General features: G+C 46.6%; 5 protein-coding genes across 5 annotated transcripts; 4 read left to right on the top strand and 1 right to left on the bottom strand.

Moving 5' to 3' along the window:
* Positions 1–227: 227 nt before the first annotated feature.
* On the top strand, positions 228–2285 carry N7537_004458 (uncharacterized protein; the record flags this gene model as incomplete). Its single annotated transcript, XM_056895515.1, has 1 exon — positions 228–2285. One exon carries the CDS (start codon positions 228–230, stop codon positions 2283–2285), a length of 2058 nt encoding a protein of 685 aa, XP_056755263.1.
* Positions 2286–4955: 2670 nt separating this feature from the next.
* On the top strand, positions 4956–6585 carry N7537_004459 (WW domain-containing protein; the record flags this gene model as incomplete). The annotated part of the gene is made up of 4 exons (XM_056895516.1): positions 4956–5023; positions 5081–5324; positions 5388–5534; positions 5596–6585. The coding sequence occupies 4 exons, from the start codon at positions 4956–4958 to the stop codon at positions 6583–6585; spliced, it is 1449 nt and encodes a 482-aa protein (XP_056755264.1).
* A 448-nt stretch (positions 6586–7033) lies between these two features.
* On the top strand, positions 7034–7733 carry N7537_004460 (uncharacterized protein; the record flags this gene model as incomplete). Its single annotated transcript, XM_056895517.1, has 3 exons — positions 7034–7174; positions 7307–7376; positions 7498–7733. 3 exons carry the CDS (start codon positions 7034–7036, stop codon positions 7731–7733), a joined length of 447 nt encoding a protein of 148 aa, XP_056755265.1.
* A 1806-nt stretch (positions 7734–9539) lies between these two features.
* Positions 9540–10625, top strand: N7537_004461 (uncharacterized protein; the record flags this gene model as incomplete). The annotated part of the gene is made up of 4 exons (XM_056895518.1): positions 9540–9575; positions 9842–9914; positions 10243–10507; positions 10571–10625. 4 exons carry the CDS (start codon positions 9540–9542, stop codon positions 10623–10625), a joined length of 429 nt encoding a protein of 142 aa, XP_056755266.1.
* A 625-nt stretch (positions 10626–11250) lies between these two features.
* N7537_004462 (uncharacterized protein) lies at positions 11251–12246 on the bottom strand (the record flags this gene model as incomplete). Its single annotated transcript, XM_056895519.1, has 3 exons — positions 11251–11711; positions 11783–11849; positions 12208–12246. 3 exons carry the CDS (start codon positions 12244–12246, stop codon positions 11251–11253), a joined length of 567 nt encoding a protein of 188 aa, XP_056755267.1.
* Positions 12247–13006: the final 760 nt, after the last annotated feature.

Consider the following 13006-nt stretch of genomic DNA (forward strand, 5'->3'; position numbering starts at 1 on the left):
TGTCGTCTTGGCATTCTTGGCCTCTTCGACCTCATCCGTCAAAGAAACCGGAGTCACCCGGACCATCACAATTGTGAATTTGAACGACGATAATTGCAGAGTTACCGCCTCCACAAGCCCAGTGACACGTATTTGCTGCTCACATTGTTGCGCGCGCGACGTCGTGCGTACAATGTAGCCCGGGTCTCTGCTACCCACTCTCTTATCCTAGCGCGGTCTTATCCGTCATGGCGCCCTCGGGTTCACGCTTAAGGTCCACTCGCCCTATGCGGTCCAGCCGCACAAAGGTGCAGACCTATCACGAGGAAAGCTCTTCTCAAGATGAATCAACACGTTTGCGTGGCTCGAGGCGTGCCTCATTATCTCTTCGGTCGCGCAGTACAACTCGAATGCCAAAGTCCTATCGTGAAGATTCGACCGATGCTAGCTTTGATGGAGGTGTGGAAGACCAAGAGTCTGATACATTGGTAGCTGCACCGATCGACACACCAAATCTTGAAGCCGAATCTGCGACTCCTCGCCTTTCCAAATCCCAACGTCCTCGGCGCGCTGCAGCCACCCCGAAGCCAAAGCAGACTAAGCGATCGAAACCCAGCAATCAAGTTGGGAGAGTTTTGCACAAACGTGCCAAAACAGATGGGGATAACCCGATCTTCCTAGGATCCGGTGTCATTCCTCCTTGGCAAACTCTTCCCTACCAAATCCTTCTTGACATTTTTTTGCGCGCGTCGCATCCATTACTCGACGAAAGCCGTTCAGCCCGAAACGACTCTGTCAAGTGGCTAGTCAATGTCGCTCTTCTGTGTCGAAGCTTTCAAGAGCCTGCGCTCGCCGCACTCTATTACTGTCCCCCTCTCCTTCCTGCCTACAAGAGCCATGTGCTCCTCTCTTTGTTGGCACGCCCACAAGAGTCCCTCTCAATGAACTACTCTAGCAAGATCAAACATCTTCATGTTGAGGTTGAACCAGTGCTCATCTATAAAAGTGGACCCTACGGTTACTTCGACCTTGCTCAGTTGATTGAAAAGACGCCTCGTTTACAGTCGGTACGACTGTATCACAAAGATGATTACACAGTGGGAATACCTCCATGGCACATTGTTCAATCAAAGTGGACTTATCTTAGACCTGTTTTTTCCGCCATCGAGAACTGTGGCATTGCCCTTCGTAGCTGGGACTGGAACAGCCGCTTTCTAGAAACTGATGACCTGGTCAAATTGATGGTGGAAATGCACTCGCAGCGCGCCTTTCAAGGTCTCAGGGAGCTGAAGTTGCTCCACTTCGATAATTCCGATGAAGAAACGTCCGCCGCCAAAGAGGCTGGCCTCCTTGAAGCTCTTGACATGCTTCCAGAGCTTCAGCGACTGGATTTTATAGAAAGCTCATTGGTTAGCGGGGAAATTCTGGCCAGTCTACCAAATACCCTCCATTCGCTCACCCTGAACAACTGTGATCGATTGTGGTCATCAGATCTCACAACCTACATGTCCTTACACGGCAGAAATCTCCGAGAGCTGAGTCTAAGCCACAATCGCCACCTCAACATGTCTTTCATCCAGACTTTGGGTCAGTGCTGTGAGAATCTCGAAGTTTTCAAAATGGACCTTTCTATGCACGATGCGTCCAGTTACCATGACGTTGAGCCCCACTTCGAAAATCTACTTGTTCAAACCGAAGTTCCGACATGGCCAGTGAAGCTCCAAGAAATCGAGCTCACCCAGCTACGCAAATGGGATGACGCTACTGCAGAGGTATTTTTCACTTCGTTAGTGAATGCGGCTCCGCAACTTCGTGATCTACGTCGATTGGTCATCAGTGCAATCCTGAAGATTGGCTGGCGTGACCGTGCCACTTTTCGTGAGCGATGGATCGGCCTGCTCGAAAAAGTTTTCCTCCGACGAAGCAGGCCACCAGATCCTAACCTCCGCTCCCTCCGGAAGCGCTCGCTCAAGCCGACCACACTCATCACAAGGAATGACCCGGGTGAACTTGGTGCGGGAATTGATGATTCACGACCATCCACGGCTGACAGTGGACCATCAACTTCCTCCAAACGCCAAAGCACTCGACTGGCACATCAAAAGTCAAATGAAACCGACGATACTGCCGGTGGCTCTTCATTAGTGGGGACTCCGCAGCCCGAAGCCGGGAAGATACAGGGGATGTGTGATATTGTGAACATTCGGATCGACAACCAGCGACCAACTGAGTTGCAATTCAACGAAAATGATTTCCTTGACGATGAACTCAGTGGTGACGAGGATTGGGCTGGCGATGACTTCTAACCAGTCCTAGGATGATTGGGGTAATAAGCTATGGCGATTTCCCAACAGCAGTATTATTTTGTATTTATAACCATGTCGTCTATCGTTGCTCTATGATGCGCCTGGATGGATAGGTTCTCCTTCTTTTTATGCCGATATGATTCTAGGGTCTGGCGCTGGAGTTTCTTATTCACCTGGGAGGGGGATAAACAGGAGCCACTCTTGGATATTATCTTATAATTAATCATAACGTTTTATGAGAAACGATTTAGTGCGGAATATTCCATATTTCATGATGTTATTGCTTGATGTGTACTTTATTTGCATGGTGAAGGACTAGGAGCACCCTCTGCCATTAAACTACGTACTTGAGGTATGATAGCACAGTTTAAATAATATATCACTACATATAGCTGCGCTAATCCTATTCTCGATGCAAGAAGTACGTTTGATCTCCAATCAGCACGTCAATACTGAAGACTAAGCATGGTATATATATGTAACATGGAGACTAAATACAGCGTATGGTACAGACTAGAGAGGCTGTGCGAATGCCGAACAGCCTTGCAACTGGGACCTGTGACTCAGCCGATTCAACCGGGGCTATTCATGGATAGGGTTTGGCCCAATGCATGTTTACTGTGTAAGGTGCATAAACGTAGACGTGATCACATTATTCCAAAGTGCTCCCGCTGTCTAAGGTACATAAAAGATGTTCAGAATACCGAGTGAAACGGCTAAGGGCCATGATTGGACCGCAAATTGTGACTGACAAGGATTGCCTGTAGAATAAGAACCAGTCGTACCACCGAGCGGCGAGCCCGCAGCCTCCAGTCATTGTCCCTGGTGATACTGAAGCGGACACCTATGGGGTCCAACTAATGGATTTGGCTCCATCAGCACAGACAGAAGTGGGAGTGGCGTTCGAACCTCTTATTAGGTATCTTTCCTAAACGTCGCACCTAAGGCATATTCGATTTGGTTGAGGACTTCCAGTTCAATCATGGTTAGTATATATAGTAGGCTATCATGTTAATAGTTAGAGAGATGTTCCCGTCCTAATGGGTGGCAGCTTCTTCTTCCAATCTTTTCTAAGGCCATATAGAACCCCTCTGTTCATCTTCTTGTTCTCGATTAGGAAGCTGTAGCAAGGCATGTCAAGCATTGTATGCCCTGCAATTGGCATTTTAACCACCTACGCTGTGGACACAGTCGTTCGTCCTTCATGGATAATTGACACATTCACAGTAGTGTCCATGTAGTTCGGTAATTTCAATGGAGCCATGATTTCCAACACAGTTGAGGATCCCTTGGATGAAACTAGAGGGGGCATTTAGGACTATTTATCCCCTTGGTGGGATTATCAGAGAAATCCAACTCAAGTGGCTCGATCATAGAGTAGAGATGATTATTCATTGTTCACAACGGAACCTCAAAAGATATTTCAAATCAAACCGTATCCGATGAGTGAAGGTACTTGAAGATTACAAATGTCCGATTAGAATAAGTCTACTGATTTAAAAACAGTAGTTAGTTCGATGAAAGGTTTTATGTGTAGATCCAGGTCTCAGATGTAAAGGACTACACACGTCCACTTGGATATGACTTCATCTATCGCGGCTGTACGTGCGGGGTGGAGACAGACTTCAACCTTGGGACCTTAGAAGCTTGTCAGTGACCCACACCTGATCCACACAAGCTTAGGTATGGTATATGGTAGTCCAATTTGTCTTCAAGACGAGCATATCAGTTCTTTCCCGCTGCTGTTTGATCTTTTTTTTTTTTTTTTCTTTTTTTTTCATTTCTGAATTGCTTTCTATTTGACCTTGCGTTGAGAAAAAATTGGAAGGAGAAGCTGCCACCTACTAGTAAGCAATATCTCTCTAAAGTGTGATGATAACCTACTACGTATACTAACTGTGATCGAACTGGAATTCCTTAACCAAATCAAATCTGCCAAGGCAGTTGCGCACGTTGAGCAAGATGTTATCCACCAACCTCGCAACGCTAATGCCCCTTTTGAATCGACTAACGCTATCATCTGGCCCCACCACCGGATGAACCATACAGGAGATCCATCCCTCTTCCCTGCATCCATGGACTTAGTCGTCAGCCCCGGCTTCAAGCCTGACAAAACGACGTTTCCGAGCTATCCTTCTGGTTACTGGTGATGCTTTCATTGGCCGTAACCTTGTTGAGCTCGATTTTAGTGATGCAATGACTATTGGTGGTATTTTAGTTATCGACTTCTTCCAAGGGGACTTGAAGATTTTTGAAGGATCTTGCTGCGGCTATTGACGGGGGTGTAGACGGAAGTATATAGTCATGAGTCCGGAGGTCAAGTCATTGTGGTTACTATCCATTGTGGTACACATATCACAGTATATAGCGACCGTAGATTGGTCCTATTAGGCGAATTTTACCCGCTGCTTTCCTGTTGGCTTTATTAATTCATATCATAGGTGCATCACAACATAGCAGTTGGCGGTGTTGATTGGGGTCCGTGCACGACGATCAAAGGCCAAGCCCCACAAGATTGTCTTATCGGCGAGTCTCGTCGAACCTCACATCTGTTTATTCTTCCCCTCTTTTCCATGTATATTTGCATTTGATCCGTTCAATCCAGAATTTGGATGTCTTGTACTTTTCCTTTTGACATTTTGACATCGGCTGGATCGTGTTAGGTCCGAGATGGCGCCTGAGGCCCCTGCGGACACTGCCGGCCCATCCTCCCCACCACCTCAACTTCCGGAAGGCTGGTAAGTCAACCCCGAAGACCAAAGAACCTACTGTATTCTAACAGTGGTATCTGATAGGCTACCTCAATGGGAAGGTGTCGGGCGGAAATGGTATTACGTACAGCGGACGACCGGGAAATCGCAATGGGAGATTCCAACCGAGCCGATCGTCCTGACCCCATCAACGACGCCGATTCCGATCGGGGCAGGCCCATCACGGGAGCCAACTTCGCATCCGACAAGCGGCAACACTCGAGAGGTGGAGTCCACGGACGCAATGGCAGGCGGGACGTACTCCGCGGCGGACAATGCGAGAATTTCCGTAGGGAATCGCGCTCATTATGTCTGCGTAAGCATTGCAAGAATGGCACTGATAATGGGATAGAGCTCCCTTGACTCCCAGTTATATGGGCAGTCGGATAATCCAACTTACGGGTCTTCCGGGGTACCGGGTTGGTATTCGAACCAAACGGGTCAACGCTTGCCCGGCGGATATGAGCAGCTGGCTGCAAACGCAGCCGGATATGGCCCGGTATGTTTAAATGTTCCATTCTCCGATATACTGATTAGTTGCGGTGCTTATTTCTTTCTAGAATTCGTTGCAGCAGAGCCATGCTGGGCAGATGAATGGTGTTCAGCCGGCATTTTATGGGAGCCGGGGATACCCAGGTTATCAGATCACTGGTCCACACCATATGGGCCAAAGTATCTCATCAGTGTGGGGTAATAATCCAGGTACTTACCAGGGACACCCAGAAGGTTATAACATGACACAACATACACAATCCTTTCAGGGATTCTCTGCTGATCCTGCGGGATTGCATGGCCACCAGCCACCAGCATCGTGGACAACAAGCAGCAACTCACAAGAGCAAATGGCAAGGTCAATAGATGGAGCTCCCGATTCCCAGCCACAGTGGCAATTAGAATCACAACAAGGCCATTCGAATGCCTCTGGTGAGGGTGTCCCGATGAACTTACGCCCATCCACCATGCCTAAGCCCTTCTTTGGGTCTTACTCATCCAACCAGCATGTGGAACCGTCTTCAGGAGAATTTGCTCGCCGTGCCTCGAATGCCTCTCTTGTCCAGGAAGGGCAGCCCTACCAAACTTCCGCGGAGAACTTCTCCAACAATTTACCGCACTCCATGGTTGACCAAGGTAGATTCGGACAAGGCCAGCCGGACCCACGTTTCCATTCGCAACATCCCCCCGCAGACCCTGCTCTACAGGGATTTTCACCGCTGCAACATGTACAGAGTCAATATCAACAGCAGCACATGATACGGAAACAGTCAGGATCACACCAAGCAAATCTTTCCCAAGGCCATCAGCAATATCACACCCCAATGGCGCAAGCGAATTTCAACCAATACGTTTCGCAGCATCAGCATCAATTTGGTCCTAACGGTGGGCCAACGGTCTTCCCTGAAACAGTGCATATTCATCAAGTTCCTTACCAGCAGTCAAGTCATTACCTCGAACATGTCAAAAGTTCACCGGAGGAAACAGGAAGAGGTTCGGAGTCGCACTTCGTTAGTGGGCCGTGGACGTCGACACCGCCTTCTGCTGGACAGTTGTAGGCATCGATTGTTTTTTATGTTCATCGTTATGGTAAACTGGAACTTAGTGTATGTTTTCTTTTTTGAGCGGCTTCTATGAACATTCTTATCTTTTTCGCTGTTTGTGTTTCAGTATAGATTCCCGGGTCGATAATTTGTTATTTCAATTGAGTTGTGCTAAAGAACATGGTTTAACTACCACAAATTGCTGCCCCGAACGCATTACGGCTACAATACACACAAATTCAGGTATTGGGGGATAGGGAAATCTGAATGTGCGAGTAGAACGACGGATAGAAAATCAGAACATTATATCAACCACCTGCTACCACGTCAGGACAGAAATGCAGCAGCATGAGGTTTGGGTCACAAATTTCATCTCAATATTCCAGTCAATCTCATCAATCTCACATGGCCATTGGTGCTCACGTGGATCAAACCCACAAACAACAAGGGACAATGACTTTCGATGTTCTGTCATCCCTCTCCCACTTCCCCTTCTTTTTATAACCTCACCATTATCTTCAGGCCCCCAAATCATCCCTCTTCAACCCACGAACATTTTGTTATCACAATGGCTAGTATCTGGAGTCATGAGAGAGACAAGCAGGTAAGCTTTCTCATTTTACGGGGATAGTAGCAACATCCCCCGGGCTGCTGGTTCCTGTGCTGTTCTCACCTTAATTGACCCTTTGTTGCTCATACTGGTATGGTTTTGGTGTCAATGACTGATGATCAGTAGTTGCTTGTGGCCATCCTGGCCGTCCATTCTCCGCTGGACTGTTCTGCGATTGCTAAAGCGATGGGACAGGGTGAGTACATGAGGGCTTTATACTCATGCTATCACGTCTATAATTCCTAACTCCTATCATTTCCCCCACGAGCCCCTTTATCCTATTTAATTATCAAAATAACTTATCTAACGAGGTATAGGCGATAGCACTGCAGCCGTGAGACAGCATCTCTACACTCTGAAAGCCCGTCATGAGGGAACCTCTGCGAAATCTCCTACCAAGGACAATACCGACAACCCCACCGGCCGTGGCCGCAAGTCTACCAAAACCACCGCCAAGCGCAAGACTGCGTCGGTCACCCAGTCTGAAAAAGACACCGTTGCTGAGAGCCAGGATGAGCATGGGGATGAATCCGCCTTCAGTTCTACTAAGTAGCGCAAGCTCTAGGAGCTTCCCCTTAGATGACATCGGTTGGGAGAGAATGACGATGATCCAGACATTTATGGAGGGATTGCTTCGGCATAATGAGGGGTGAGACTTTGGCCTTTAGTCTATGTCTCTCGGGTAGTACTTTGTTATCTACATGCTATTCTTGATTTCGAAGACAGCAAATCGTTTATGAATATTCATTTCTGAAAAGAAGGTATATCCTTTTAAGCTCTCCCAAGCCGTCTTAGTATGGAATGGGCTGTGTCTCTACATAATATCCGAGGGTTACTGGGTATGCTGCTGCGTTACGAATTGCGGAAGGAGGAAGGACATTTGGACATGCTTTTATCAGACGACATATTCCCTCAATTCATTTAACGAAAATATAAATGGAAATATCTTGGCTAGTAAGCTTGTTTTGCTGGTCAGACAATATCTTCTTTTACCTCTGCTCTCAACGTCTGGTGCGTTCTTTGGGACCTCTGAGTGGCTGTTGTAATCTTATACCACATTGGATGTGGCAAGCCCCCATTGTATTCGCTCATAATCATAGAAAGAGCTTTGCGGTTAGTTTTAGTGCCTTGCTTTCCTAAGGTCTAGAGACAATGTAATCTCCTACACCTGCTTTCTTCGCATATACGTTGGTCTATGCTGTGTCTAATAGCCATGAACGAACTGATCTGAATAATGATGTTCTGTTCAATGTTAGTACTCGCTTTTTTTCGGCTGTCTACAAAGCGGTGTAGGGGTCAGGCTTCAAACCTCATTTTCAGGGGCCTTGCTGTCTTCATTGCGAAGGCGTATAGACACCAGGGGGTTAAATACCTGATTTACATAGAAATTGATACCCGAGTACCTTATTATGGGCTGAATTCCTGATTTTGGACTGGCCAGAAAAATATAGATACCTGAATTACTATGAAAAAGGTCTTAATAAGCAAAGTACTCTTATTCTAACTACTACTGTCTATCTCTAAGGTAAAACGGTACTATTCATACCGTACAAATATCACCGGTTTTGGACGCGGTTCTTCAGGGAGCTTTGGCTGACAATGATATAATATCTATCGTGTAGGAGGGCCCGGATAAGCTTTATATACCCTACCTACAACGATAGCAGAACTAGGTTCTTTGATTATTAAGGTGTGTGTAATAGTAATTTATATATATTTAGTTATTTTCTGCCGCTCTAAAAGAAGGTATGCTTCGTAGGCTGTCATTAAAAGTTTTTGCTATTTGTTTATACCATCCCATGGATGCATCCGTTAGATCCCCGTCTCTATAAACGCTCTCCGTCTCTATAGGTTGCTTTGTATTTGGAAGATAGCATAGTATTGAATATACAGTTGTTAAGAAGCCAGGAGAAGAGAGAAAGAGCAATGCAACTGTATTGGAACTGTCAACTGCTAAATAAGGGGAAAAGAAGAAGAGCGGGAGGAGACCTTGTAGCTAGCAGTCCTTTTAAACAGGGTTAGGTTAGCCTATATAGGTACTTATGCTGACGATTGTGGAAAATAAGCGAGCAGTAGGTGACTTGTTTGTACACTTTGCGGCGACCATCAACATTCGGGGATTGTCCGTTCACTTCTTTTAATCCGGTTTGCCTCGATCAATTCTTCTTCTTCCTCTTCTCTCACCCGGTACGACTTATCTTATTCATTACTACGTCGAATTACACATACCGAATCAACAGGTGCGTTCAGTTCCAATTTGCCCTCACGCCTTCTTTTTCCTGTTCTCAGTCTACTCATCACTTGGTTTACAGGGATACTGATATCGTTTGCTCTAGCTGCTTTGATCACGAAAGCAACAATGACAATCAGCTGGAATGAGAAGACTGATGCCAAGGTACGTTATACATCCATCTGTCTATACATCTGTTGGTTCAGACGTTATACGCGTTACGCGCAAGAAGAATATCGGATTTCTCCACGCCGGAGGAGAAAACATTGGAAATGCTATGAACCTCATTCTGACTGCGTACCCCCGTGCGGGTGACCTCTGGTGGATATATCATACCTCCAATGCTTTGTGACATTCCTTTCGTTTGCAAGATTGGCCGATATGTCCCACCATCTTTGTTTTGTTCAATGACTGACCATCATACTCTTTAGTTGCTGGCTGGCATACTTGCTACCAGCCCCACCGCCATCGATTTTAATGCTCTCGCCGAGTACATGGGTGATGGTTAGTGCTACGCGGACAACCCCCCATATCCCACACTCAATTTTAACACCGAACCCCGGACCATAGCTTCTACCCTTCATCTTACGCAGTTCATTTATGTACATCACCCGCCTACAAAGGCATTCTCCTATCCACACATATATGTTTTGTTTGCTGATGCCCTTCGCATGAACTATATGCTCCTTTTTTGTTGTGCATGACCCACCAATCGTTGCCTATTTGCTGTCTACCGTGCAAGGGTCGACCTGAAGATCTGTTCCAATCTCTCATACCCTCTTCTCCCTGTTTTACAAACTGATACAACAACGATGCTAACCCAATCTTATAGGAGTCACCGTCTCCGCTGTCCGTCACCGGGTCACTCGTCTTCGGGCTAAGGGCGAGGAGGACGGCAACGTCACTTCCCCGGTTTCGCCCGTTGTAAAGAAGCGTCAGCGCCGTACTCCAAAGAAATCTGCCCAGGCCACTGCTGGCAAGAGCAAGGACGCTGATGCTGAGTCTGATGGAGAAGGCGGAGCTACCAAGGATGAGGGAACCCAGGCTAAGGTTGCAAAGGGTAAGAAGCGCAAGATCAAGCACGAGGAATCTGAGGAGTAAGTCCCTGCTAATTGTGAGGATGCCGACAGAAGCACAGAGTGCTAATTTGTTTCACCCAGTTCCCCCCTTAGCTCCGAATCCATCAAGGAGGAGGAAGATTCCTCTGACGTCTAAGCGCCATCACCGCGCTCTTCTTCTTTTCACCACGGAACCGGACCGCGTCGACATGGTGAAGGTGTCAAGATGCTAATGGTATCCGGGTTTTATCTTCGGAACTTTTCAGAATCTCACAACGGGGAGGAATATCGAGATATGCAATGGAACAATTTACAAGGGGTTATTATCATATGGATCTATGACTAATGGCAATTAGCTTGACTAGTCGGGTCTCTTTGCTCAAAATAAAAGACCGTTACTGATCCCCAAAATGTTCTTTTAGTTCGTATGGCAAGAATGGAATAAAAAGTAGACGACATGGGAGTCGCTTCTCAATTGAACTAACTACCTCGGTGCAATCCAGACAAATGGGCACCAGAATTTGTTTAAAAAGAATTTTAATTTTTCCCATCACCTCACGGTGGAAACAAAAGCAATTGTGTGCATTGACCTTTTTTTTTGGAGGATTTGTCTCTTTTCTCTGAACGATGGGGGCACTCTCATGGTTGGGTAACAACAAAGCACCCAACACCGAGACCCGACAAGAAGTAAAACGCGAAGTTGAATATTGATCATAGGGCTTCTTCAAAGCACCTATATTTCAGGTGACTGACATGGATTCCCTTTGTGAATGACCGTTGAGTTACTTGGACAGCTGGTCAGAGTCCGAATCAGCGTCCTCATCATTGTGCTCAGTCCATTCAGGGTCATTCTGTCCGTTGTCGGTATTATGAGCTTTATCCTGGAATTCCGGGTGTAGAAGGGGGTCAATGACGTCGAGACCGATTTCCTTCTCGATAGCGGACCCGGTAAGAGGCTCATTGTCAGGCTCATTGTCAACCGTATGCAGACCTTCTGCTTCCTTGGTACTGACTTCTTCTTCGTCGTCGGCCGCGGCTTCCTTAGTGACACGCTTGCGCTTGCGGGAAGGTCCAGCAGAAGCAGCGGTCTCATTTGCCTTCTTGCGTGGGGTGCGCTTCTTTGGAGTCACTGGGCTAGAGGGGCCGGAGCCGGCGGCGTTGCCAATTCGAACGTTCTCCTTGATTCGGGCAAGTCGTTCCTTGATTGCACGAGGGGTTGGCTTCTGGTCGCTGTCTTGGGTAGCTAAGGAATTGTTAGAATGGCTATTTTCGCTGATCAAAAACTTGGTAGTGACTGCGAAACGGAGAACTTACGCCAGGCCTCGGCAACACGAGCCGCATCGACACTCAGGTCATGGGTCTCCAGGATTTTGGCAAGGAGCTATATCAGATGAGATTCGTCAGTCATAGTTGTCATAGCCAGGTTTGAGCTCTATCCATGGACACAGGTGAGAGAGGTTGCAGCAGATCTAGAACAGTAAACAAAATGTGCAACACAAATAAGCTTTGGGAGACACGAGATGGTGGCGATCTCCAAGCAGCTTGAGGTACTCAAACAAAGCTCAATCTCGAAGTCATCTTGTATGGTCATACAAGGAAAGTATGAATCTCCCCAGTACAAGTTTGTCAGGCCAGATATAGTTCAAAAGCCAAGGCCAACTGAGGTGGCCAGTGTAGGCTGATCAATTGGGCTCGCGCAATAAATGAAAAGTAACAACAAAGTGAAAAAATGAACTCACAGTTTGGTCTGCCGTAGAATCCCACTTTACCTTTCCCATTTTGGGCAGTTTAAACCGTTTGTGGTAGATGGTATGGTAAGATGGATGTGAACTTGATGTGCTTTGGTTTAGGTCAATGTGTTCTCAGAACAGGGATGTCTTTGAGTAGCTTGAGGAGAAGGAACGGAAGAGGAAGAAGAAGGGAGAAGATGCAAGCAAACCCTTTAAAGAGATTAGACTAATGAGCTTTGTCGCCCGCGCGTAGTCGTCTGCGCAGTCATTATTCAAACGAAGCAAACGAGAGTGGTCAGCGGAGCCTCGTGGTCAAGCAATTTATGCTTAGTCGTGCATTTCGATTAAAATTCATAGATTTACATGCCTTTACATGCCTTTACATGCAATGGACGACCCGACTAGGCGGTTGCACGAAATCAAAATCTCTCAACGACCAGGCAAAATAGCGGAAGGGAGATATACTGAAGAAGCTTGGGGCTACCACCCGCACACTAAACGGCAAATTTGTCTCCCAATTTTCCACATCTCTCAACTGATCAAATCTCTTGTCATCCGTAGAACGTGTGCTAAGAATACAAAAATTGGTGAACCCACCAATAGTGAATAATACAACAAATCCTAATGCGAAAAGCATAGGAGGTGTTAAATGTAAAGATCCACTTAGGAGCAATATTCCCCTATGCAGGTTAGCATATTTCATAAATTTGGTTAAAGATCACTGGCGAAAATAGAAAACAACAACAACGGATAGTCTGAGTGTTTCTCAATAAAAAGCGTATCTAGAATGGAACTGAGATATCCTTTC

The sequence above is a fragment of the Penicillium hordei genome (genome assembly GCF_028827395.1).
Source record: "Penicillium hordei strain IBT 12815 chromosome Unknown utg000002l_segment0_segment0, whole genome shotgun sequence".
NCBI lineage: Eukaryota > Fungi > Ascomycota > Eurotiomycetes > Eurotiales > Aspergillaceae > Penicillium > Penicillium hordei.